The sequence below is a fragment of the Neoarius graeffei genome, chromosome 5, assembly GCF_027579695.1.
Source record: "Neoarius graeffei isolate fNeoGra1 chromosome 5, fNeoGra1.pri, whole genome shotgun sequence".
NCBI classification, from domain to species: domain Eukaryota; kingdom Metazoa; phylum Chordata; class Actinopteri; order Siluriformes; family Ariidae; genus Neoarius; species Neoarius graeffei.
Window position 1 is genome coordinate 79,871,033 of NC_083573.1, and position 27,911 is coordinate 79,898,943.

General features: G+C 40.4%; 1 protein-coding gene across 3 annotated transcripts in view; it reads left to right on the top strand.

Moving 5' to 3' along the window:
• The first annotated feature begins 1,088 nt into the window (after window positions 1–1,088).
• The window catches only part of si:ch1073-59l16.1 (polymeric immunoglobulin receptor), a 50,372-nt gene continuing 23,549 nt past the window's right edge, over window positions 1,089–27,911 (top strand). For all 3 annotated transcript variants that reach the window (XR_009654666.1, XM_060920708.1, XM_060920709.1), the window contains exons 1-2: window positions 1,089–1,151; window positions 24,535–24,846. Coding sequence is in view for 2 of the 3 variants with exons in the window: in XM_060920708.1 (XP_060776691.1) it covers window positions 1,094–1,151; window positions 24,535–24,846 (370 nt within the window). In the remaining variant the exon portion in view is untranslated. The remainder of the gene's footprint in view (window positions 1,152–24,534; window positions 24,847–27,911) is intronic.

Here is a 27,911-nt window from a genome sequence, read left to right on the forward strand (position 1 = left end):
ATGCAAACTCTACACAGAAAGGCCCTCGCCGGCCACGGGGCTCGAACCCAGACCTTCTTTCTGTGAGGCGACAGCACTAACCACTACACCACCGTGCCACCCTGAAAATGCTCCTGTGAGAGAAAATATAAAGAACTGCCTTAACTGTGGAACAAAGTGGTGACACTGGGCACGCCTTTAACTAGAAAGGCACTCGGGAGAGTGCACACTTCCACCAAGCCACGCCACATCTAATCAATTGTTCCTTGGCTCATGGGCCACTTTTTCTTAAAATTTCATCAAAATCCATTCACTACTTTTTGAGTTAAGTTGGGAACAGTTAAACAAGCAAATGGAGGGGCGAAACAGTGGTGTAGTGGTTAGCACTGTCGCCTCACAGCAAGAAGGTTCTGGGTTCAAGCCCTGTGGCCAGCAAGGGCCTTTCCGTGTGGAGTTTGCATGTTGTCCGCGTGGGTTTCCTCCGGGTGCTCTGGTTTCCCCCACAGTCCAAAGACATGCAGGTTAGGTTAACTGGTGACTCTAAATTGACCGTAGGTGTGAATGGTTGCTTGTCTCTATGTGTCAGCCCTGTGATGACCTGGCGACTTGTCCAGGGTGTACCCCGCTTCTCACCCGTAGTCAGCTGGGATAGGCTCCAGCTTGCCTGTGATCCTGCATAGGAAAAGTGATTATGGATGGAGGGATAGACAAACAAATGGAGTTGAAAACAAAGTTGGCAGAGGTAAGTATGTTGGACAGGGGCAATTTAAAAATAAATAACTGGAATCTCCAATGATTACACTCGCAGAACTGCTGTGATAGACCAATCAGAGTTCAACAAAAACTAACACAGGGTAAAATTATTTTTGTTATTATGACCACAATGTAGTAATCAGCCTCAAAAACACATTTTATCTCTTTGTCCTCTCGACATCAGAAAACAGAATGAATACATGGTGAATACTGATGTGACGTAATAGATATGTGAAATTATCCAAGCATGTGGTGTGAACATTGATGTCGCCATGGACACACATAATGCGTGGGCAGGGAATGAGTAAAAAGAGCGAGGGAGGAAACATAGCTGTTCACTTGACACACTTCTCACACTCACATGATGATGATAATGGAGTTGTTACTTCTAACCATACTTATCTCAGGAAAGCTTTCAGGTAAAAGAAATATGATTATTATTTATGGTGGAATCTTAATTGTGTTTGATCATTGCAGAAGACGTGAGTTAATTTTTTTTTTTGAACAGCTACAGTATTTGTGTAAAAAATGATAAGGTCAGTGATGACGTGTTTTGACAGCTTGGATGAATTATATTACTCAAGCAATATGAACAACAAAAGTATCTCATGATGGCAAATTGTTAGAAAAGTCATTCTTTTGAAGATTAGACGTTGAAAGACTACATATGTTTTCAATGAGACGTGATGAAATAAGGAAACGGGTGCAGACCACAGTGAAATATCTCATGCTTCTCAGTCAGCTGCTGAAGTGTAATGCCTTCATCCAAAGCCCAGGGTTTGGAGGTTTGTGGTTACACAAGGATTGTGTTGTTTCTTTTGAATCAAACACTGCTCACGCGATATTTCTCTGAAAGTTGTAAAGAAATGGCTGACCTGTTATTGGTGATCATTTTGCAGTAGGTAGGAAGAGTGCAGAGAAGTCATCATAAGAAAAAACATAGCATGCTCTAACAGTGAGAGCTGTACAAAACAAGAGATAATGATGCAAGAAATAAAGCACTATATACACACACACACACACGCACACAGAGTGGTGCTTGAAAGTTTGTGAACCCTTTAGAATTTTCTATATTTCTGCATAAATATGACCTAAAACATCATCAGATTTTCACACAAGTCCTAAAAGTAGATAAAGAGAACCCAGTTAAACAAATGAGACAAACATATTACACTTGGTCATTTATTTATTGAGGAAAATGATCCAATATTACATATCTGTGAGTGGCAAAAGTATGTGAACCTCTAGGATTAGCAGTTAATTTGAAGGTTAAATTAGAGTCAGGTGTTTTCAATCAATGGGATGACAATCAGGTGTGAGTGGGCACCCTGTTTTATTTAAAGAACAGGGATCTATCTAAGGCCCTGTCCACACGGCAATGGATTCAGGTGACTCCGATACAATTGCTTATCGTTTAGGCCTGGCGTCCACACGGCACCGGCGTTTTGGGTGCCCAAAACGCAATCTTTTTGAGAACGGGTTCCAGAGTGGAAAGATCTGGCAATGTTGCCGTTGTGAAGTCGTCTGGATGAGTAGAACGGATTTGTTTACGATGACATCACAACCACATGACTGTGAGTGCTTCACGCCGGGTAGAAGTGTAACGAACTCGATGCGAGTTGTCAACAAATCCTATAACTTGGTTCATGAAACGTGCTTACAAAATATTTTCACTGTGAATATTTATTGTGTAATGGTGCAAAGTGAGAGAGAGAGAGAGAGAGAGAGAGAGAGACGGGCAGAGTCAATCCCGCCAGCAAAAATAGGGAAAAAAAGGAGCGATCTCACCTCTTCAGATGTTGGTTTAAGTCCTACAATACATTTCTCAAAAAGGGCATAGAAGAGCAAATTAATCCATCAATGTGTAGCATTCAATTTATTCCGGACCATTAAAGACGCCGCCTTCCGCGTAGAATCATACGTCATCCTCGCCACCATATTGGATAGGTCAAAGCGGAGAATAAAGATTAGCTGCGTTTAACTGTACCAACAGGTTTGCCGTCCAAACGAGATCACATGGGATTACCTTTCACAGGTGAGACTGGAAAAATACTTTTCATTGTATTTGGTCATTATAATGTAATTTTACGAACAGATTTTCCTGACTTTGTGGCTAATATGAAGTCTCGCGCATAATAGTTTATGCGCATGCGTCCTTACTTCTATTGTTCTGGTGTCTCCGAAGGGACCGTCTTACAGCGCCCCTAGAGGTGTGGCATGTGTATTGCATCGTTTTCAGCAAGCGTTGCGTTGCCATATGGACCTGATATTTTACTGATCGTTGCCCATTTGGACGCGATATATTTTTAAATAACATCTCGTTGCCGTTGTTGTGTGGATGTAGCCAAAGTCTGATCTTCACAACACATGTTTGTGGAAGTGTATCATGGCACGAACAAAGGAGATTTCTGAGGACCTCAGAAAAAGCGTTGTTGATGCTCATCAGGCTGGAAAAGGTTACAAAACCATCTCTAAAGAGTTTGGACTCCACCAATCCACAGTCAGACAGATTGTGTACAAATGGAGGAAATTCAAGACCATTGTTATCCTCCCCAGGAGTGGTCGACCAACAAAGATCACTCCAAGAGCAAGGCGTGTAATAGTCGGTGAGGTCACAAAGGACCCCAGGGTAACTTCTAAGCAACTGAAGGCCTCTCTCACATTGGCTAATGTTAATGTTCATGAGTCCACCATCAGGATAACATTGAACAACAATGGTGTGCATGGCAGGGTTGCAAGGAGAAAGCCACTGCTCTCCAAAAAGAACATTGCTACTCATCTGCAGTTTGCTAAAGATCACGTGGACAAGCCAGAAGGCTATTGGAAAAATGTTTTGTGGACGGATGAGACCAAAATAGAACTTTTTGGTTTAAATGAGAAGCGTTATGTTTGGAAAAAGGAAAACACTGCATTCCAGCATAAGAACCTTATCCCATCTGTGAAACATGGTGGTGGTAGTATCATAGTTTGGGCCTGTTTTGCTGCATCTGGGCCTGGACGGCTTGCCATCATTGATGGAACAATGAATTCTGAATTATACCAGCGAATTCTAAAGGAAAATGTCAGGACATCTGTCCATGAACTGAATCTCAAGAGAAGGTGGGTCATGCAGCAAGACAACGACCCTAAGCACACAAGTCATTCTACCAAAGAATGGTTAAAGAAGAATAAAGTTCAAGTTTTGGAATGGCCAAGTCAAAGTCCTGACCTTAATCCAATCGAAATGTTGTGGAAGGACCTGAAGCGAGCAGTTCATGTGAGGAAACCCACCAACATCCCAGAGTTGAAGCTGTTCTGTACAGAGGAATGGGCTAAAATTCCTCCAAGTCAGTGTGCAGGACTGATCAACAGTTACCGGAAACGTTTAGTTGCAGTTATTGCTGCACAAGGGGGTCACACCAGATACTGAAAGCAAAGGTTCACATACTTTTGCCACTCACAGATATGTAATATTGGATCATCTCATCTCATCTCATTATCTCTAGCCGCTTTATCCTTCTACAGGGTCGCAGGCAAGCTGGAGCCTATCCCAGCTGACTACGGGCGAAAGGCGGGGTACACCCTGGACAAGTCGCCAGGTCATCACAGGGCTGACACATAGACACAGACAACCATTCACACTCACATTCACACCTACGGTCAATTTAGAGTCACCAGTTAACCTAACCTGCATGTCTTTGGACTGTGGGGGAAACCGGAGCACCCGGAGGAAACCCACGCGGACACGGGGAGAACATGCAAACTCCACACAGAAAGGCCCTCGCCGGCCCCGGGGCTCGAACCCAGGACCTTCTTGCTGTGAGGCGACAGCGCTAACCACTACACCACCGTGCCGCCCATATTGGATCATTTTCCTCAATAAATAAATGACCAAGTATAATATTTTTGTCTCATTTGTTTAACCCTTTGATGCAAAACATGGGTCAAAAGTGACCCGGCTGAGTTTTTATCTTCTATATCTTTGCAATAAATTAATTCCATCATTCAGTATTCAAGGTATTCCTCAATTAACTTGTTTCTGATCATCATACATCCTTATTTTATTTTTTCCTTTCTTACTTTTTGAATAAAAACCCTTTTTGTATCACTACCCTTCTAATGCACAACATGGGTCGAAAACGACCTGCATTAATTTTCCAGGTTATTTCATGTATGGCTGAGTGTTTCTATGATATACTTTTGAAATAAATTCATTTTGTCATTTACTTTTCCAAATATGCAGTAAATATCTTGTTTCTGTTTAGCACAAATCATCATTTTTATTTTTCCTTTCTTAAGTTATGAACAAGCACAGCTTTTGTAATTCTACATCAAGTTTACACACATGGGTCAGAAACAACCCGCATGCATTTACTCCAGCGTTTGGTGGGAACTGTGAATTGTGCTTGTGTCAGACATTTCACAGCTCAGCACAGCGCCCTTTGCCCATCTAATACATGCAAGTAATGTTTTTCAATTGTTCTAACATTACCTTAGAAAAAAATTGATTATGTTTAGGTTCCCTTGAGAGTGAGTAGATTACTTGTCAGAAAGTTACAAGTAATTACTATTAGCTACCGAGCTGTTGACATATTCTACTTTAGTTAGCTAATTTTATTGGAGTTGGCTTGGCTAACTACATAGTTAATAAATAAATAAATAACTGGCCCCATTCACTGCTAAAGGAATTACTTGAAACAAATTATTATTATAGTATTAAGACATTTAATTTTAAATCACACTTGGATGACCCATGTGTAGTAATATAAAAAGTATTTTTGTTCATAAAGTAGGAAAGAAAAAATTAAATTAATGATTTGTGGTAAGTAAAAACAAGATATTTAAAGAATACTTGGAATATTCAATCATAAAATAAATTGATTTCAAAAGATAGAGCAAAGAAAAACTCAGTCAGCATGAAATAACCTGGAAAATGAATGCGGGTCATTTTTGACCCATTTTGTGCATTAGAAGGGGTGCGCATATGTTTTGCATCAAAAGGTTAACTGGGTTCTCTTTATCTGCTTTTATCAAAATACCTTTTAGCAACTGAAGACTTTGACCAAAACTACAATCCATTAAAAGTTTTTACCAGCAGAACTATAATGAATAAATTGCAAGGATGGAAAACAGGAAGACCAAGTTTGAAAAACACATGTATTCATTTGGCAGACTTTGACCAAAACTACAATCCATTAAAAGTTTTTACCAGCAGAACTATCATGAATAAATTGCAAGGATGGAAAACAGGAAGACCAAGTTTGAAAAACACATGTATTCATTTGGCACATGCTTTTATCCAGAGTGACTCAAAAAAGTGGCAGGATACAAAGTACTGTTGAGCATTTCAGGGTTTTGTTCTGGGACTCAAAACCATCTGAGACAAACATGAATCTGCACCTTTTTTTAAACATTTGCCCTCACTGGCCACTTTAATAAGAACACCTATATCCCTGAATATGTCTGTGAAGGTTCTCAGTCATCCAGATCATCATCAACCATCGGTACTGGACTTGCTTGAAATTTCTTGAAAACGTTTCACCTCTCATCCGAAAGGCTTCTTCAGCTCTGTCTGACTAGTGGGGAGTTCCAAGTATCCAAGCACATGGCTCAACACAGGAGGGCCAGCTCCTCAGGCCAGGACTCTGCAGTCTATCTTCATCTCAGTAACAAAGGACACTCGTTTCGGAACTGCAATGTACGCATTTTCAGAGAAGATCAGTGGTTTGAAAGAGGAGTAAAAGAAACTATCTCTGTTCACCTGGAACGACCATCACTGAACAGAGGAGGTGGTCTGAGACACCACTTATCAGCCACTTACAATGCAGTCCTTGGCACACTTCCCAGAAAACTGAATACACATCCACACCAAGAGTCAGTTGACTTCAATGACACATGATGGCAGAGAGAGCCAATGACCCACAGATCACCCTCATGACTCTCTAGGCTGCTCACACCGTTCACACCCAGCCTCCAGTGACCCTAACAATCTACAGGATGGCTGAGAGCATCAACGACCCATTTGACCTCAACGACTCTCCTTAGGGTTGCTTTTGGTCCACTAGAGGATAAATACCTGGAACTCACCACTACTGAGACAGAACTGAAGAAGCCTTTCGGATGAGAGGTGAAACGTCTTCAAGAATTTCAAGCAAGTCCAGTTGCCTTCTTTAGCACATATGGTTCTGTATCCCTCAAGAGAGGAAAAAAGACAAGGCAACATTTTCCAATCTTTAGCTGTCCTGTTTCGGTCAACCTGTACCCACAGTCACCTCAGGTTCCTGTTCTTGACTGACAGAAGTGGGACATGATGTGGTATTTTACTGTTTTAGCCCATCTACCTCACAGTTTAACATATTGTGCATTCTGAGATTCTTTTCTGGTCACCATGGTTGATGCTTATTTGATGTAGGGGAGAGCAGGGAGACTTGGGACAGTTTGTATTCCTATCAATTAATTTCAACCAATCAGGTTTTAGATGACATCAGAAGTTAGATTGTTGCCCGTTTAGAGTAACCGACTTCCTTTGGAGCCACGAAGCTGGACACTGCAGTCAGGTTTGTGCAGTTCAATATTTTAATCAACCAAAACTTGTATTTTCTACTTCACCTGCACCTCCATTCTATGGTGTCATGGATGCTGGGGAGTTCAGGATTTGTTAGGAACTAAAGTATGTCGCCAAAAGTTACCAGATATAGTTTTATTTATTAAACCGAAATTCTGGGGAAAACATTTAAGGATTTTTTTTTCAAAATGTCCAAATGGGGAGAGTTGAGACAGCTCATCATGTTACAGGTTTTTTCTTGTGGTTTACAAATATAAATGTGTTTAAAAATGTTTGTTAAAAATGTGGGAATGTATCTGCATGAGGATTAAACTTATTTCATTCCTTCTTGGAACTGTTTTGCCGAGTCAGGTTTTGGGTAAACTGACATTTTTCTGTCGCTGTCCTAGCACTGTGTGTTCATACAGTTCATATGTTCCAAGTTTTGATAATAAATAAAAATTAAACATGTAGGTCTAGGTATTTATCCCCCACCCAAACAAAGTTTGACGGGGGATATAGAAAAGGGTTCTGTCCGTCCATCCAGCTGTCTGTCCAGTCACGTTTTCGTTTCCGGGCCATATCTTTAAAACTACTGAAGATATCTTCATGAAACTTTGTATACATATCAAGCAACATGTGAACTGGGGCCTTTTGCTATTTTGTCTTTTTGAAAAAAATAATTTTTCAAATTTTTACATAAAAATAGATTTTGACTTAGTTTCTTAGAGCAATGTTCGTTTCTGGAGCGTATATCCAAAACTATTCATGATACGGATTTGAAACTTGGTATACATGGTGATGTAGATGTGCCTTTTCATACTAAGAAATTTGAGGAATTTTAATTTTTCATGTTTCCATGAAAACAATTTCACACTTAGTCGCTCAGTTTAGTCTTTGGGGTAGGTTTTGTTTCCGGAGCAGAACTTGAAAACTATGAGTGGTATGGTCTTGAAAGTTGGTATATGGTATATTAAGTAGTGTATATGTGCCTTTTGATACTAAGAAATGTGAGAAATTTGAATTTTTAGCTCACCTGGACCAAAGGTCTGGTGGGTTTATGCCATGAGCTGCTGAGGTCAGTGTAAAGAGGTAGGGTTGGTTTCCTGCAGCAGAACTTGAAAAATGTGACAAATAATATCTTGAAACTTGGTATATACACTGAGTGCAGAATTATTAGGCAAGTGAGTATTTTGACCACAACATCCTTTTAATGCATGTTGTCCCACTCCAAGCTGTTTAGGCTTGAAAGCCTACTACCAATTAAGTATATCAGGTGCTGTGCATCTGTGTAATAAGAGGGGGTGTGGTCTAATGACATCAACACCCTATATCAGGTGTGCATAATTATTAGGCAACCTCTTTTCCTCTGGCAAAATGGGTCAGAAGAGAGATCTGACAGACTTTGAAAAGTATAAAATTGTGAGATATCTTGCAGACGGATGCAGCACTCTTGAAATTGCGAAGATGTTGAAACGTGATCACCGAACAATCAAGCGTTTCATTGCAAATAGTCAACAGGGTCGAAAGAAGCGTGTGGAAAAAAAAAGGCGCAAAATAACTGCACATGATCTGCGGAAAATCAAGCGTGAAGCTAACAAGCAGCCATTAGCATCCAGTTCTGCCATATTCCAGAGTTGCAACATTCCTGGAGTGTCAAAGAGTACAAGGTGTGCAATACTGAGGGACATGGCCAAGGTAAGGAAGGCTGAAAAACGACCACCACTGAGTAAGGCACACAAGATAAAACGTCAAGACTGGGCCAAGAAATATCTTAAGACTGATTTTTCTAAGGTGCTGTGGTCTGATGAGATGAGAGTGACTCTTGATGGGCCAGATGGATGGGCCTGTGGCTGGATCAGTAATGGGCACAGAGCTCCACTCCGACTCAGACGCCAGCAAGGTGGAGGTGGAGTACTGCTATGGGCTGGTATCATCAAAGACGAGCTTGTTGGACCTTTTCGAGTTGAGGATGGACTCAAACTCAACTCCCAGACCTACTGCCAGTTCCTGGAAGAAACCTTCTTCAAGCAGTGGTATAGGAAAAAGTCAGCATCTTTCAAGAAGAACATGATTTTCATGCAGGATAATGCTCCATCTCATGCGTCCAAATACTCCACTGTGTGGCTAGCCAGTAAAGGTCTGAAAGGTGAAAAAAATAATGACATGGCCCCCTTGTTCACCTGACCTAAACCCCATAGAGAACCTGTGGTCCATTATAAAACGTGAGGTCTACAAAGAGGGAAAACGGTACACCTCTCTGAACAGCGTCTGGGAGGCCGTGGTTGCTGCTGCACACAATGTTGGTCGTGAACAGATAAAGAAATTGGCAGAATCTATGGATGGAAGGCTTTTGAGCGTCCTCATGAAGAAGGGTGGCTATATTGGTCACTGATTTGTTTTTGTTTTGTGTTTGAATGTCAGATATGTTTATTTGCAAATCTGGAGTTGTCATATCAGTGTACCTGGTGAAAATAAATAAGTGAAATGGCTACATATTTGGTTTTTATTAAGTTGCCTAATAATTCTGCACAGTGAAAGTTACCTGAACACATACATATTCTCCTAAAATGGCCAAAACTAAAAACACCCCACTCTAACTTCCATACATATTCAGCTTTGATATTTATGAGTCTTTTTGTTTGATTGAGAACATAGTTGTTGTTCAATAATAAAACTAATCCTCAAAAATACAACTTGCCTAATAATTCTGCACTCCGTGTAGTTGGTATATAGGGCGGGGGATATAGATGACTCTGTCTTCTTGTTTATTTTTGTCTCATGTCTCCCTGCAAAAAAATAATGCCAGTTGGGGGTGTCGTGGCTCTGGTGGATAAGGTGCCATACTATAAATCCGGGGACCCGGGTTTGATTCTGACCTGAGGTCATTTCCTGATCTGTTTTTACACTGTCCTATCCAATAAAGGTGAAAAAAACATCTTTAAAAAAATAATAATGCCAGAAAAAGTGAAGTCTGAAGGCCAGTATATATGATAAGCTGAGAAACTAATGTTGTGGTAAGAGGGCATAATAAATTCTCTCTAATGCAATACGAATGTGATGCTACCTGCAAAGAATTTCACCCAATGTACAAAAGCTGAAAATCTGTCCCTGCTCTCCCCTACCTTCTAGTCAGATCGAAGCAGGCTGGTCATTCTCCTCTGACCTCTCTTGTCAACAAGATGTTCCAGCCTACAAAACTGCTGCTTGCTGGATGTTTTTGTTTTCATTCTGTGTAATCTCTACAGATTGTTTTGTTGTGAAAGTTCCAGGAGATCAGCAGTTTCTGAAATACTCAAACCATCCCTTCTAGCTATAACAACCATGAAAGTCAGGAAATCACATTTTTCAGATGATGTACATTAACTGAAGTACATGAATTGATGCATTGCACTGCTGCCACATGATTGATTGATTGATTGATTGATTGATTGATTGGATAATTTTATGAATGTACAGGTGTTTCAGTGACCAGAGAGTGTACATTTACAGCATTCAGCAGATACCCTTATCTAGAGCAACTTACATATGTGTTTATATCTTCACCAAAAACATATTCTTCTGCTAATACAAATAGGTCAACATCTAAGGCCCAATCCCAATTCTAATTTCTACCCCTACCCCTCCCCCTTCCCCTCCGCCTTCCCCTTGGCCCTTCCCCTTGAAACTGAGCTACAAGGGATAGGGCTTGAAATTCAACCCTTACGTATTGGGATAGCCCTTCAACGATCGCATACGTCATCGCGTACCTCCGTCAGCGTTTACGTTAGCAAAACGCGACCAAATGCGTCATTGGCTGCGACCAGCCGCTACAGTCAGAGCCAGAGGCAGAACCAGAAATCTCTGCTGGCAGGGTGTGATTTGTTAACTAACACCACTGAATGGGATATCTTTGGCGCTTCGTGCACCACATCCGACAGAATGAGGTGTCAGAACACTCATGTAAACAATAAAAGTGAGAATAACAGAACAAAACGTACGCAGTCAAGCAACCGAAAACAATACTCACTCCCAAAGCTTTTTAGCAGCAGCTTGGATTTCAGAAATCGCTGCTCATTCTCAGCTCGAAAGCGAATCAAGCGGCGTGTTTCCTCTGGATAACAACTTAAAACACGTAAATAATGGAGAAAATACATTTATGACAATCTTTCGCCGCGGGAACCGCCATCTTTATGAAATCCGCATGAAATCTCGCTGAAATCCGCATGGCATTGTGGGAAATCACTCAAACCCCTTCGTTCGGAGTCAGCTCCAGGAAAATCTCCGTTTGGAGGGGTACAGAAGCCCTCCCCCTTCCCCTACCCCTCCGCGTTAACTGGGATTGGGATACCCCTACCCCTTCACGTGAACGCGCAAAATGGAGGGGAAGGGCCAAGGGGTTGGTCCAAGGGGTGAAATGGGATTCGGCCCAAGAATACTATCAGCTAAATCCCTGTTAGAGAGGAGTTAGTAACATGAAATCAATACTTAGTGAAGAGGTAGGTCTTCAGTCTTGGTTTGAAGATAAAGAAAGTTGAGGAAATTCCAGCACCTGAGTGCCAGGAGAGAGAGAAGTAGCTTGGGGGAAATAAGTATTCAACACATCAACTATTTTTCTCTTAAACATATATCCGGTGTGTTTCCATACTTAATGGAGTCTTTGTTTGCAATGACAGCTTCAAAATATTTCCTGTATGAAGATTCTGACCTCTCACAGTGTTCGGGTGAAATTTTGGCTTGTTATTCGACACAAACAGTCTTTAAATGAGATGGTAAATCATGATCTTTAGTTCATTCTACAAATTCTACAAGTGAGGTGATTGGCTGAGCCACTCCAACCCCTTCACTTTCTTCCTATTGCAGGCATATCAGGTGAAAATTCAAATTCAATCCAAATTGCTTGAAACTGCCCTAATTGAATTCAGAATTGAATGCAAAACATCATACTTTTTGCAGAATTACAGCCCCGATTCCAAAAAAGTTGGGACAAAGTACAAATTGTAAATAAAAACGGAATGCAATAATTTACAAATCTCAAAAACTGATATTGTATTCACAATAGAACATAGACAACATATCAAATGTCGAAAGTGAGACATTTTGAAATGTCATGCCAAATATTGGCTCATTTGAAATTTCATGACAGCAACACATCTCAAAAAAGTTGGGACGGGGCAATAAGAGGCTGGAAAAGTTAAAAGGTACAAAAAAGGAACAGCTGGAGGACCAAATTGCAACTCATTAGGTCAATTGGCAATAGGTCATTAACATGACTGGGTATAAAAAGAGCATCTTGGAGTGGCAGCGGCTCTCAGAAGTAAAGATGGGAAGAGGATCACCAATCCCCCTAATTCTGCGCCGACAAATAGTGGAGCAATATCAGAAAGGAGTTCGACAGTGTAAAATTGCAAAGAGTTTGAAAATATCATCATCTACAGTGCATAATATCATCAAAAGATTCAGAGAATCTGGAAGAATCTCTGTGCATAAGGGTCAAGGCCGGAAAACCATACTGGGTGCCCGTGATCTTCAGGCCCTTAAGGCCAATTTATGCTGACAACGCAGTCCTCGCAGATGGCATCGCAGATGGCGTCTGCGTAGCCCCCCCTTCGCAGACGCTCTGCGCACACCTCCCAAAAATTGTGACCACCGCAGAAGCCTCGCAGACAGCGTCGCAGACAAGAGGGCTCTGATTGGTCCACTCTACATCCGCTGTACATGCACTTCCGCTTCCCTACTTTCCCGGTTTGGTTTGTTTTCACTACCGCCATTTTTAAAAACACGAGCGAAGATGGAGCAGCACGAAGAACGGTTGATCGAGGAAGTGAGGAAGTACGTACATCTATACGACTCCAGTTCTAGTCATTATAAGTAACCGGAGGATAAACACTCCACTAACCACACCCACCAACTACTCCTAGCGATTTCGCGACTTCGTGCCCCCTTGCGTTGTGGCGGTGAATAACATCACGCACGCCTATTACTCCCCGCTCAACGATAAATTACAACTGTCTGCGAAAAGCTATCTGCAAAAGCCTTGTCGCAAGAGCAGAGGCCCTTAGACGGCACTGCATCACATACAGGCATGCTTCTGTATTGGAAATCACAAAATGGGCTCAGGCTCTCTCCATACATTTGCATAGAATGGAAGTGAGTGCAATGGGTCTAAAGTCATTCAGTTGCACCAGGTTTTTTAGGAACTGGCACAATATTTGACCGCTTCCATGTGTTGGGAACTGTGGATGTCTGTAGCAACTTTTGCTACAGACATCCACAGTTCCCAACACATGGAAGCGGTCAAATATTGTGCCAGTTCCTAAAAAACCTGGTGCAACTGAACTGAATGACTTTAGACCCATTGCACTCACTTCCATTCTATGCAAATGTATGGAGAGAGTGGTGAGCAAGCATATAACTGCTAGTGTATCCAACACTTTAGACCAACTCCAATTTGCATATAAGGCTACGTTTACATTAGACCGTATCTGTCTCATTTTTTTCGCGGATGCACTGTCCGTTTACATTAAACCGCCTGGAAACGCCGGGAAACGGGAATCCGCCAGCGTCCACGTATTCAATCCAGATCGTGTCAGCTCCGGTGCTGTGTAAACATTCAGAATACACGGATACGCTGTGCTGAGCTCTAGCTGGCGTCTCATTGGACAACGTCACTGTGACATCCACCTTCCTGATTCGCTGGCGTTGGTCATGTGACGCGACTGCTGAAAAACGGCGCGGACTTCCGCCTTGTATCACCTTTCATTAAAGAGTATAAAAGTATGAAAATACTGCAAATACTGATGCAAATACTGCCCATTGTGTAGTTATGATTGTCTTTAGGCTTGCCATCCTTCCACTTGCAAGTGGTAAGTGATATGCGCTGGGATCACACACACAGCGGCTCAGTCCCGAATCGTGGCTTGTGCACTTCACTCGCGTGCTCTGTGAGCTGCGCAAGGCCGGAGTGCGCACCCTCCAGAGGGCACTCGCTGTTCAGGGTGGAGTGATTTGGAGCGCAGGATGCCTGCGGAGCCGAGCGTATCCGTGTATTGGTATTGCTGTGTGCACGCAAATCGTGTATTGGTGTTGCTGTGTGCACACTAATCGTTTTAAAAACGTTAATCTGATGATCCGCTGATACGGTCTAATGTAAACATGGGCTAAATGTCAAAGGGGCACAGATGATGCAACTATAATACTGTTTAATATCTTAGCCAAACACTTACAAGTTCCTTCTCATTACGCTAGAATCTTGTTCATAGATTTTACATCTGCTTTTAATTCTATGCAAATTCATGTACTGTTGCAAAGACTTGTTGATTTAGGGGTTAATGGTGGAATAATTCATTGGGTTAGGGATTTTCTCTCTGACCGCCCTCAATGGGTTATCGTGGGGAATATTGAGTCAGATCTCACTGTTTTGAATACTGGGGCACCGCAGGGCACCATTTTATCTCCCTTACTGTTCTCTATATATACGAACGAATTCAAAATCCAAGAAGAACATTTTAGGTTATTTAAATATGCTGATGACCTGGCTCTGGTTGGTCTACTGCAGCAGGGTGATATGGAAAGAGAATATGCTTACGCCCGCCAAACATCATCTCTTCAAGAATGGTGCCAAAATAGTTTTTTAGAAATGAATGCAAGTAAGACTAAAGAACTTGTCATTCAAAATGATAAGGACCTGTTATCTCCAATAATCATTAAGGGACAGACAGTGGAAGTTGTGAACGATTTTAAATATCTTGGCACTTTTATAGACAGTAAACTCATTTTTAAAGAAAACACAGATTTTATTTTTAAAAGGTGCTCACAACGTCTTTACCTACTCCATAGACTCAGAAACTTTGGTGTGAACAAGGACATCCTACAAACAGTGTATAAAGATCTTGTTGAAAGCATTTTATCATTTAATATGATCATGTGGTTTGGTAACTTGAACATGCAGAGAAAAAATAAGCTACAGAGAATAGTGAATATGGCCACAAAGATAATAGGAAAGCCACAAAAGCACTTAAGTATAATGTATGATGAACAGATTTTAAACAAAACCACGAAAATCATAAATGACCCTTCCCACCCGCTCCACTGTGAATTCGAGCTTCTACCCTCAATATTTTTCATCAAAACAACTACAGTTATATTCTAAAATAGTTATTTATTTACATGAATCAGTTTGATTTGAGAAAAATAAGTAGGTAAAGCTATGAAAACTCACTTCAAAGTCTCCCGTGAATCACAACATTAAAACTAGCTGACGGAAAATTTTGCTGAATACTTCATCAGAAACAGTGAGAGCAAGAGAACATCCCTATAAAAGTTATCTGATTTTATATTCACAAGTAATTTAGTCAGAAACCAATCAGAAGACAGAGAGCCTGACCGTTTTCCCATGACTCAAAAAGCATTGTCAGGTTTCCGACGTCACGCGAACAGAGTTTTTACTCTGTTACGGTATACCAACTTTAACCTGCTGTTACTCCCAAAATACTGAACAGATCTTAACGAGATAAATTTCTTTGGAAAGCAGAGATTATTAAGCTTTTTAATGATACTATTCACCATAGAAAATATTCAAGAATGAAACAATGACAGATTTGGAAGCTTAGATGAGCATCTGCATGCATAATTTTCACAGCATAGCCAGTGAGTGTCTGATATGCCTACCTATGGAACCAATTTAGAGTTGCCTTTACATTATGTTTTGGATCATTGTCCTACTAGAAAGTCTGCCCACGTCTCATCCTCATCATCCTAGTGGATGGCAAAAGTTTATTCCCAAGAATTTTCCAGTACATGACTCTGTTCATTTTCCCTTCGATATTTTGTATTCCATTGGTACCGTAGACCTCTCCAAATGTTCTGGAGCAAACTTCACCCAAGCTTCAACATACCTTTTCTTCAGTAATGGAATCTTCTGTGGTGAACAAGAATGGAGACCATGGCTGTGGAGTGCATTACTGATTGTTTTCTCTGTGACAACTGTACCCACTGCTTCCAGCTCTTTTTAGAGTGCTTTTTGAGTGGTCTTCAGCTCTTGGGCTACTCTTCTGACTAAAGCCAGTATCTCACTGGGCTGCGACAGCTTGCGACAAATTGCGAACGTCATTCATGAGAGAGTTTCAAAAGTGTCTTGAAACATTCACGGGGCTTCTCAATTTCCTCGCATGAGTCGCAAAGTGTCCCTCCTTCATCGCTGAAATTTTGAAAATGTTTTAAAAAATTGTGCGACAAAATTTCTCTCAAAACAGCCGCAAATGCATCGCTGGTGTTGCAAAGCCATCACGAACCCTTCTCAAGTCAGTTTCCGTGAAGTGAGATACTGGCTGAAGTGCAAGAACTGAATTTGCATATTTTATCACAATTGTTGTGTCTCCAACTAGTCGCAGGCTGTTGCAGCCCAGTGAGATACTGGCTTAACACTTTGACTGCCCAGAACAGAAATCTTGCAAGAAGCTCCTGTGCATGGCTGGTTGATGGTTGAGTGATGTTCCTTCCACTTGGAGATAATGGTGTTGTTCTTAATGGGACATTTAGGGGTTGAGAAATCCATTGGTAACGAGTGCAGTTGCTATGCTACTCAATAATCTTGTCATGAAGATCTTGGGTGAAACTGGAATATTACAATTTCTTTTTCTGTGTAGTTTTATACTGTTAATACCAATGTCTGCTCAATGTTTCATGTGAATAGCTACACTGGAAATAGCTGATGTATTGAATACTTTGCGATTTCCCCCACTGGATTGACACACACATTTTTTGTATCTTAAGGGATAATGGGTGAAGTACATATTCTAGAGACTCTGAGGACTATAGTGCAGAGTGTCCTTCAGGTTGTTATGAAAAGTGTAGGTATACAGGCCCAGGATGGCTGAACTGTGAATGCAGCCACATACAGAAACTAAAGTCCTTTTCTTATTGGTACTATATACTGAAAAGTGCTAAATGAATGGAACAGATTCTAAATTATACTGGTCACAGTGAAATTCATATTGATATTCTCTTTCTGCTTTTCAGCATGCAGTACCAATCATACTCAAAGAAGGTAGATGGTTAAAAGTTTCAGTGTTTGAGACAAGCTATATTTACAGTCCAGCAAAATGTAGCCATGCTTGTCTTGTCCATAACATGTAGCCTACTATTATCTTGTCTATCTGGCTTCTTTTTCTTATTCTTCTCTTGGCTGTTCTCATTAGGGGTTGCTACAGCAGATAATCTCCCTCCATCTCCTCCTGTCCTCCATATCTTTTTTCTGTCACACCAACCATCCTCATGTCCTCCTTCACTATGTGTAAACATTAGCCGTGGACAAGGCTATGGCAACTTGGCGGGCAAATCCATAGAAAGTCATTTGACTAACCAGACTGCACAGCTATTGCAATGTTATCACTAGCTCTAAAAGCACAGACAACTTCATTGCAAGCTTTCTCTTGGAATAAAACATTTACAGACCTCAATATGCTTCTACGGGTTGGACGGCGAGTTTTTGTAGGCCGTGATGTGGTTCATTTTCGGCAAACAAAGCAAACATTTAAAACGAAATGAATCTTTAATCCTTTCAGAAAACTGAAACATGGATTCATGGGCCATGGGTGCATGCATTCTCCAAAAGAACCGCCTCCTTCCATTCTGTCATCAACTGATCGTGTTCAAATAATGCTACTGGGAAATCACTGAACTTGATTTTATCCAGTTTATGGATGTGACGTGACACTAGTGATTACTGATAGGCTGTCTCAGTGTCACCTACGAAAAAACAATGAAAAAAGAAAAGCTGCAAAAAAACATCCACTATCAAAGCTGTTTCATAGTAACAAGTAACGAGGACCTTGATCAAAATGCAGTGGAGTAAAAAATACGATATTTGTCTTTTGAATGTAGTGAAGTTAAAATCTTAAGTTTAAAAAAATAATACTCAAGTAATGTACAGATATTCAAAAAGTGTACTGACAGTAAGTACAGTACTCAAGTAAATGCACTTTGTTACTGTCCACCCCTGTACACTACTAAGCAAGCAACATGAAAACCAAGGAGCCTCCAAACAGGTCAGAGAACCCTTTAGAATTTTCTATATTTCTGCATAAATATGACCTAAAACATCATCAGATTTTCACACAAGTCCTAAAAGTAGATAAAGAGAACCCAGTTAAACAAATGAGACAAAAATATTATACTTGGTCATTTATTTATTGAGGAAAATGATCCAATATTACATATCTGTGAATGGCAAAAGTATGTGAACCTCGAGTTAATTTGAAGGTGAAATTAGAGTCAGGTGTTTTCAATCAAGGGGATGACAATCAGGTGTGAGTGGGCACCCTGTTTTATTTAAAGAACAGGGATCTATCAAAGTCTGATCTTCACAACATGTTTGTGGAAGTGTATCATGGCATGAGCAAAGGAGATTTCTGAGGACCTCAGAAAAAGCATTGTTGATGCTCATCAGGCTGGAAAAGGTTACAAAACCATTTCTAAAGAGTTTGGACTCCACCAATCCACAGTCAGACAGACTGTGTACAAATGGAGGAAATTCAAGACCATTGTTACCCTCCCCAGGAGTGGTCGGCCAACAAAGATCATTCCAAGAACAAGGCGTGTAATAGTCGGCGAGGTCACAAAGGACCCCAGGGTAACTTCTAAGCAACTGAAGGCCTCGCTCATATTGACTAATGTTCATGAGTCCACCATCAGGAGAACACTGAACAACAATGGTGTGCATGGCAGGATTGCAAGGAGAAAGCCACTGCTCTCCAAAAAGAACATTGCTGCTCATCTGCAATTTGCTAAAGATCATATGGACAAGCCAGAAGGCTATTGGAAAAATGTTTTGTGTACAGATGAGATCAAAATAGAACTTTTTGGTTTAAATGAGAAGCGTTATGTTTGGAGAAAAGAAAACACTGCATTCCACCATAAGAACCTTATCCCATCTGTGAAACATGGTGATGGCAGTATCATGGTTTGGGCCTGTTTTGCTGCATCTAGGCCAGGACGGCTTGCCATCATTGATGGAACAATGAATTCTGAATTATACCAGCGAATTCTAAAGGAAAATGTCAGGACATCTGTCCATGAACTGAATCTCAAGAGAAGGTGGGTCATGCAGCAAGACAACGACCCTAACACACAAGTCGTTCTACCAAAGAATGGTTAAAGAAGAATAAAGTTAATGTTTTGGAATGGCCAAGTCAAAGTCCTGACCTTAATCCAATCAAAATGTTGTGGAAGGACCTGAAGCAAGCAGTTCACGTGAGGAAACCCACCAACATCCCAGAGTTGAAGCTGTTCTGTATGGAGGAATGGGCTAAAATTCCTTCAAGCTGGTGTGCAGGACTGATCAACAGTTACCGGAAAAGTTTAGTTGCAGTTATTGCTGCACAAGGGGGTCACACCAGATACTGAAAGCAAAGGTTCACATACTTTTGCCACTCACAGATATGTAATATTGGATCATTTTCCTCAATAAATAAATGACCAAGTATAATACTTTTGTTTCATTTGTTTAACTGGGTCCTCTTTATCTACTTTGAGGACTTGTGTGAAAATCTGATGGTGTTTTAGGTCATTTATATAGAAATATAGAAAATTCTAAAGGGCTCACAAACTTTCAAGCACCACTGTACATCAGGGTTTGGCTATAAAAAAATATTCCAAACTTTGAATATCCCAGGGAGCACCATTAAATCCATTATAGCAAAATGGAAAGAATATGGCACCACTACAAACCTGACAAGACAAGGCCGCCCACCAAAACTCACAGACCGGGCAAGGAGGGCGTTAATCAGAGATGCAATAAAGATACCAAAAATTACACTGAAGGAGCTGCAAAGATCCACAGTGGAGATGGGAGTATCTGTCCATAGGAGCGCTTTAAGCCATACACTGCACAGAGTGGGGCTTTATGGAAGAGTGGCCAGAAAAAAAAAGTCATTGCTTAAGAAAACACATTTGGAGTTTGCCCAACAGCATGTGGCAGACTCCCCAAACACATGGAAGAAGATTCTCTGGTCAGATGAGACTAAAACTGATCTTTTTGGCCATCATGGGAAATGCCATGTGTAGCGCAAACCCAACACTTCCCATCACCCTGAGAACACCATTCTTACAGTGAAGCATGGCAATGGCAGCATCATGCTGTGGGGATATTTTTCATCTGCAGGGACAGGAAAGCTGGTCAGGACTGAAGAAAAGATGGATGGCGCTAAATACAGGGCATTTCTGGAGGAAAACCCTGTTTGAGTCAGCCAGAGGTTTAAGACTGGGACGAAGGTTCACGTTTCAGCAGGACAATGACCCGAAACATACTACTAAAGCTACACTGGAGTGGTTTAAAGGGAAACATTTAAATGTCTTGGAATGGCCTAATCAAAGCCCAGACTTCAATCCAGTTGAGAATCTGCTGCATAACTTGAAGATTGCTGTACACCAACACAACCCATCTAACTTGAAGGAGTTGGAGCGGTTTTGCCTTGAGGAATGGGCAAAAATCTCAGTGGCTAGATGTGCAAAGCTAATAGAGACATACCCCAAGAGATTTGCAGCTGTAATTGCAGCAAAAGGTGGCTCTACAAAATACTGACTTTGGGGGGTGAATACCTATGCACACTCCAGATTTCTGTTTTTTCATCTTAATTATTGTTTGTGTCACAATAAAAAACAATTTGCACCTTTAAAGTGGTAGGCATGTTGTGTAAATCAGATGGTGCTAACCCCCAAAAATCCATTTTAATTCCAGCTTGTAATGCAACAAATCAGGACAAACACCAAGGGGGATGAAACTTTTGCAAGACACTGTATATATAATACTTTCCATAAGTACTGAATCCCCTTGAAATTTTCGCTATTTTGTAGTGTTACAAATTGGAACCCAATTGATTCTTTGACTAATGGCCTCTTTACCCAATCACTTTTGGTTGTTCAGTCCCCTCTTGGCAGAATCACAGTTGTGCCATATTCTTCGTGACTGAGCTATTGCACATCATGATATATTTAAAGGTGCTCCACTAGATGATGAAAGGATTTTTCTCCCCAGAACTATTTTGTGTGGATTCATGACACAGTATCCCAATTAAGTCCCTTTCAATTACAGGATATAAAATATGGAAAAGTTCAAATGGGGGTGAATAATACAAGCCACTTTATGGGCTGTAATAGCTTCGTGAAAAAGAACAAAATATTATTTTGCGGAAATAAAAGGCTTGCACTTTCAAATATTGGGGGGGACAGTCAGTTATCATGGGCAGATGCTGGGAGAAATGAGAATCTGGATTTTACAATGGATTTGAAATTAACCTATCAAGATGGGACTGAAGTGCAGACTTTCAGCTTTAATTCAAGTCTTTATCCAGGTTTAGCAATCACAATCATATTCCTTTCACCATTTAGGAATTGCAGACTTTTTTTTTTTTTACATCCAAGAGCGTCTTAAGGCAAAGAAATGTAATGTCCGTCCTTCAGTTGCCAAGTCAGTCACCTAACCTCAATCCAGTTGATCATGTTTTTCACTCAGTGCGTTTACATGCACATAGAGAGAATCATATTTCTGCCGTTGCTCGACTGAAATCGAAGTTCAAAATGCCATGTATACACCTTAATTCGGCTGAAATTGAACTTGATTTCTCAGAATCGAGCTACACGACCTAGATTATGCGATTTCTGCTGAGCTACTTAGTGCATGTGTCCCTATCGAGATACGTAATCGAGCTGCTTACTTCAGCACTGCCCCTTCCGGAAGTGACAAGTGACGAGACCACAAGCGGGTAACACAACAGCCTCGGTCGGCATGACAACGGCATGAATCTTTTCTTTTTGTGGCATTGTTTGCACTGTTAAAATTTAGCTCACTTACTGAATCACCAAATACATCTGTACAGCTGTTGCATAGCTGTGAATTGTGTACATAAACAAGTCATTGTATTTGTGTGTGTATATATATATATATATATATATATATATATATATATATATATATATATATATATATATATATATATATATACACACACATACCGGTATATATGTGTCCAACATTTGAAGAATGTCAATAAAAACAAAACAATTGAACTTTTTGTGTGTTTATTAAGACATAAGTTAAATTGTAAGCAAAAAATATATATTTTTTGTAAGCAAAAAATGGACTTTAGAAAAATATACAATTGTGCAAAATAAGTTGTCTTATGAAACAGTGGTCTGCGCAGGACAGTTTGTAGCCATACAGTCTGTTAGAGCAAGCCTAACAGCTTGAGCACGGAACTTGTGAACATGGAACTGCCAGTGTTGCCAGATTGGGCAGTTTTAAGTGCATTTTGGCGGATTTGAACATGTTTTGGGCTGGAAAACGTCAGCAGTATCTGGCAACACTGCTGATAACTTTGTTTATACTCTTGAATAGCTCTTCTTCATGATGACAACCGGAAGTGTACCAACATGATGGGGCGTGTAGCGCCACCTGTGGCTCGGGTGCACAATGCACCTCACACAATAGCTCGATTTCATCGTGTGCATGTACGATTGGATTTCTCTGGCACCCCTGCTGGGACCTTCAGCTCGATTACCAACAGCAGCTCGATTTGGATGTGCATGTAAACGTAGTCACTGACTTAAGACAACACTGAAGGCAGAAACACTCACAAACAAGCAGTAAAGGCCTGGTGAAGCATCTCAAGGGAGGATACTCAGTATTTGGTGATGTCCATGAGTTCCAGACTTCAGGCGGTCATTGACTGCAAAGGATTTTCATCCAAGTATTAAAAATAATCCTTAAATTTATCATTAAGATAGCTTGTCCAATTGCTTTTGAGCCTACAAAAATGGAAGGACTATGCAAAAAATGGCTGTAATTCCTAAATGGTTAATGCAGTATTTCTTGTTTAACCCCTTGAATTAAAGCTGCAAGTCAACAATTCAATAACATCTTGATGGCTTCATTTCAAATCCAATGTGACGGTGTACCTCTCCAGATATTTATGGACCCAACTGCAATCAATTTCAGTGTCTTTGGATCAATCAAGCAAACAAATCCAATGGATCTGTGTGAGATTTGATGAAAGAGATACATACATTTAATTGATTGAACTACTTTCTGTATGAATAGTAGCAGATCAGTTTAAAAATGTAAGATTTATTCAAACTGAATAAAAGGAATTATTCTATCCCCATTCCCTGGATATAAGCAATCGCGCACTCTGATTGGCTGCCCTACTACTAGGATATCAACTCATATACCATGAGTGGAGATAAACAAAATGGCGGAGCATGTTGCTGAACCAACCAAGGACAAAATAAAAACTTGATTCGAAAACAAAACTCCAAAATTGTTATGAAGTATTTAAAAGAAATAGTGAAAAGAATATATGCCCCTCACCCCCCCCCCCCCCCCCCCCAATATCTCCTGTTCCACACTCCAGCCCAGTTGGTGGTGGGAATGCACCTTTAAGTTGGTTTTCCAACTGCCAAAAAACCCTAAAGAAGAAGGAACCCCCCCCCCCCCCCCCCCCCAAAAAAAAAACCCCACAAAAATATAAAAAAAATGAATAAAATTATTTGATGGTCAGAATGTATTTTTTTTTTATTTTTCAAGAATTTTCATTATAGCATTTTTCACAAATTGCTACTGTCATTTTGCCGGTTTGTTTACATTCTCAGCGGAAATTATTTTGTCAGACGTTTTGTATAAAGTTTTTATTTGTCGAATTTGCTAAAAATAAAAATGCCCTGTTTCTCAAAATCCAGTGAATGTGGATAGAATAAAACAGTTATTCCACTCAATCTCATCGTACATGGCTTATTGCGGAGCTCCTGTGCGGGCCTTTGGCCTGAGCGAGTAGAGCCCCATAGGCATAGAGTGTGGATACATAAAGAAACCCATTGAGTTGTTTTCTGATAGTTTCAGTCCTGTGCGTGCCTCCACCATACTATTGTTAGTAATTATAGTAATTACTAGTTATACACACTGCCTAGTGTCCAGTGTTCACCGATAAAGAAATAAAACAAAAGAGGCTGGCTATGATAAGAAAATTCTACAACCCAGAAACAGATAGGAACTCCACTTTTAGGCAGTGCCTAAATCTATATATTAGACAACTTGGTGCTATGTGCCTCGTCGGCTATCAGCTCATGTATGACTCGATTTCGTGGAATAACTGTTAAATATCTCATTATCTACTTGATGGAAGAACATTGATAATCAATAGCCCACAGTAAAATCTGATTAAAATGTATTGATTCCACTCTTCAGATTTATGTTATAAAATGTGTTTGTTTATTTTTATTTCCTTTTTTCTTTCTTGTTCCTGCAGTTACTTGGACTGTCCCAGACACAGTAGTTAATGTGCCTGTGCAACAAGGAAAGTCCATCATCATTCCTTATTTATATGATGTAAAATACATTAATTGTTCAAAGTACCTGTGTTTTGGACATTCACGGCATTCTTGCAAAGATGTTAAGGAAATGAAACACAGAATGGTGTCCACCTTAGATGACCAAACCCAGCATATATTTACTGTAACAATGAAGAATGTAAGCCTTCGTGATGCTGGTCATTACTGGTGTTCTGTTGAGGGCCCTAGCCATTATGAAAGGAAACATTTTCAACTAAATGTCACAAAAGGTGAGATTACCATCCATTTGTGTTCTTGAAATATGAACTCAAGGCATTTTCACATGAGGTTTTTTTTGTTTGTTTGTTTGTTTTTTGTTTTTTTCATGTCGAAAAATGTGAGGGAGAAATTAACATTTCGGAAAACAAACCTGCAATGATGAAAAGCCGAGAACTGATCCAACCTTCAGACTTAGTCTTCTTTTTCCCTATAGCCAGCAAGGGCACCACTGATGACATTTTAACAGTCTGTCATTAGTGTGTCTAGGGCATTTTAAACTTGGTGGAGCCCATCCCTTTCCAAGCTTGATCAATGGACAATTTAAAGTAGCCAGGTAACCTAGCTGCATATCTTTGGACTGTGGGGGAAACCAGAGTGCCCGGAGGAAACACGCAGAGAACATGCGAACTCCACACAGTAAGGCCACTCGTCAGTCATAAGGGTCGAACCCAGAACCTTCTTACTGTGAGGCACCCAGTGGGTCAAATGTGAAATGCCCTAAATCTCCATTTCAGTACAAGTGTGGAGAAATCATAAACTCATTTGCTAGCAACTGAACACTCAATTGTGCCCAGTTGTTTGTTTTAGTTGCCAAGAACACTATTTAACTAAGTTAATATGTAGTAGCTATAGTAATGCAATAAACTATAGGGCCAAAAGTATGTAGACCATCACGCCAATCAGTGCTTATTGACATCCCATTCCAGATTTAGTCCCTTTTGCTGTTATGTTAACCTCCACTCTTCTGGGAAGGCTTTCCACTAGTGTGGCTGTGGGGATTTTTACTCATTCAGCCACAAGAACATTTGTGAAGTCAGACACTGATGTTGGGTAAGGAGGTCTGGGGTGCAGTCGGCATTTCAATTAATCCCAAATGTGTTCAGCAGGGTTGAGGTCAGGACTCTGTGCAGGACACTTGAATTCTTCCAAACCAACCATGGCAAACCTTGGAGCTCAGTTTGTGCACCGGGGCATTTTCAGGCTGGAACAGGTTTGGGCTTCTTAGTTCCAGTGAAGGGAAATTTTAAAGTTACAAAATACAAAGACATTCTAGACAATTGTACACTTCCAACTTTATGGTGACAGTTTGTGGAAAGGCCACATATGGGTGTCGTGTCCACAAACCTTTGGCCATAAAGTGTATGGCAAGCTACTTAACTCATGAAGAGCATTAATACAGACACAAACATAGCCTAGTCAGTATCTTTCTCTAAGAAACTGAGGCACATCATGTTTGCATCCTCAACAAAGAGTCACCAAGTCATTGGTGAACACTTGGCTATGAGGTGTGATGTTTTCTCTTTATATCACACATAAGCAATATTATTTGAGTCTTTCATAGTGTTAAGGGTTATATGGTGTTTTTACACTTCATTTTATGATGTTCCTGATGCTGAATTGATAATGAAACATCTGTCAACCAGCACGTGTTGTGCAGCAGGTGGTGGAATTCAAGTAGTGTGCTATAGTTAGAGAATCAAGGTAAACCTAATGAACCACTGGGCAATGATAAGTCAAAAACAAATAACAGCATTTATTCTATCCACATTCACTGGATATGAGCAATCGCATGCTCTGATTGGCTGCTCTACTACTAGGCTATCAGCTCATATACCATGAGTAGAGAAAAACACAATGGCGGAGCGTGTTGCTGAACCAACCGAGGACGAAATAAAAACTCGACTCGAAAACAAAACCCCAAAAAATACAAAAACGCAACAAAATATGGAAAGTATTTGATGGTAAGAACTAGAGCTGTGCAGTATGACCAAAATTCTAAATCACGGTATTTTTCAGAATTACTCCGGTTTCACGGTATTTGAAGTTTTTTTTTTTACGAGTCTGTGTTGACCACATTTTCCACTGATTGAAAGAAGATTTACTGCATATTGGCTAAGAATAGCCTATTCCATGGTCATGACTATTGTGCATTGCACATAAGTTTTAATAGCCTACAGGTTTGCATGGCCCCATAAAATGCTACAGATTTCAAGGGGCACTATGAAAGGAGGGAATCACATGCATTGCATGAAGCAGTCAAACATTTACATTTATCTCTAAATATCTTATTAATATAATTTATATATCTAATACAAGATTTCCAACAGATATGCCAGTATAAACAATAATATTCTAATGTAGCCTTCCTATAGAGAAGGAAAGAAAGGAGCCTCATAGATCTCCTGACTAATCAGTCAGTTTTCAAAGGTTGGAACTAAAGTAGTGAAGGAATCACATGGCATGGTATTGAAGTGAAAATGCAGAATCTTTTATTTAACACATCAAACAACTTCAAAACTATAGGCTAATTTTTAGAACTTCTGTAAACCAGCTACACTCAATGTTATCTATCAGTTTTTTTGTTTTGTTTTAGAAAACTTTACCTTCCTTCATTTACAACATACGTATTTAAACAAACAACAGGTATTTAGACATAAAGTAGCCAGCAACCCTAAAGTAAAGTTACTTGTCAATGGTTGTATTGCACCGAGAAAGTCCCAAATATCTTACCCTCAACAAATAAATAATAGCAATCATAATTAGCAAAATGTGCAACTTACAGCAAAAATATTATTGCTTCAAGCCCAGGTACATCACCCAGTATTCAAGTATTCAAGTGCAACTTGTAATTGCTATGAACATGAAAAACTGCAACTGCATTAATAACGCCATTACACAATACCTAGGTGCACACAGGTAGATAAAGATTGATTCAAGTATTGAAAAATAACCAGTGCAACTTGGCTTGCAGTATTACCAGTACAGAAACAGTATTCACACATGAACATAATGAACAAGGCACTAAGTAGGCTAAATCTCAGACATCACAAATTTTTGGCAAGGAAAACCAGACAGTCAACAGTATCTGGTTTGAGTGCTGCCCTGTGGTACGTGACAATGCTCCCACCAGTGCTGAAAGCTCTCTCCGATGGAGAACTGGTAGCAGGGATGCATAGATATCGTCGGGCTACGTTGGCAACTCGGGGGAAATTCACTTGGTAGCGTTTCCACCACTCCAAAGGGTCTGCATCACTGTCAACCTCTATAGTGTTGAGGTACGTTCTCAGCTCCATTC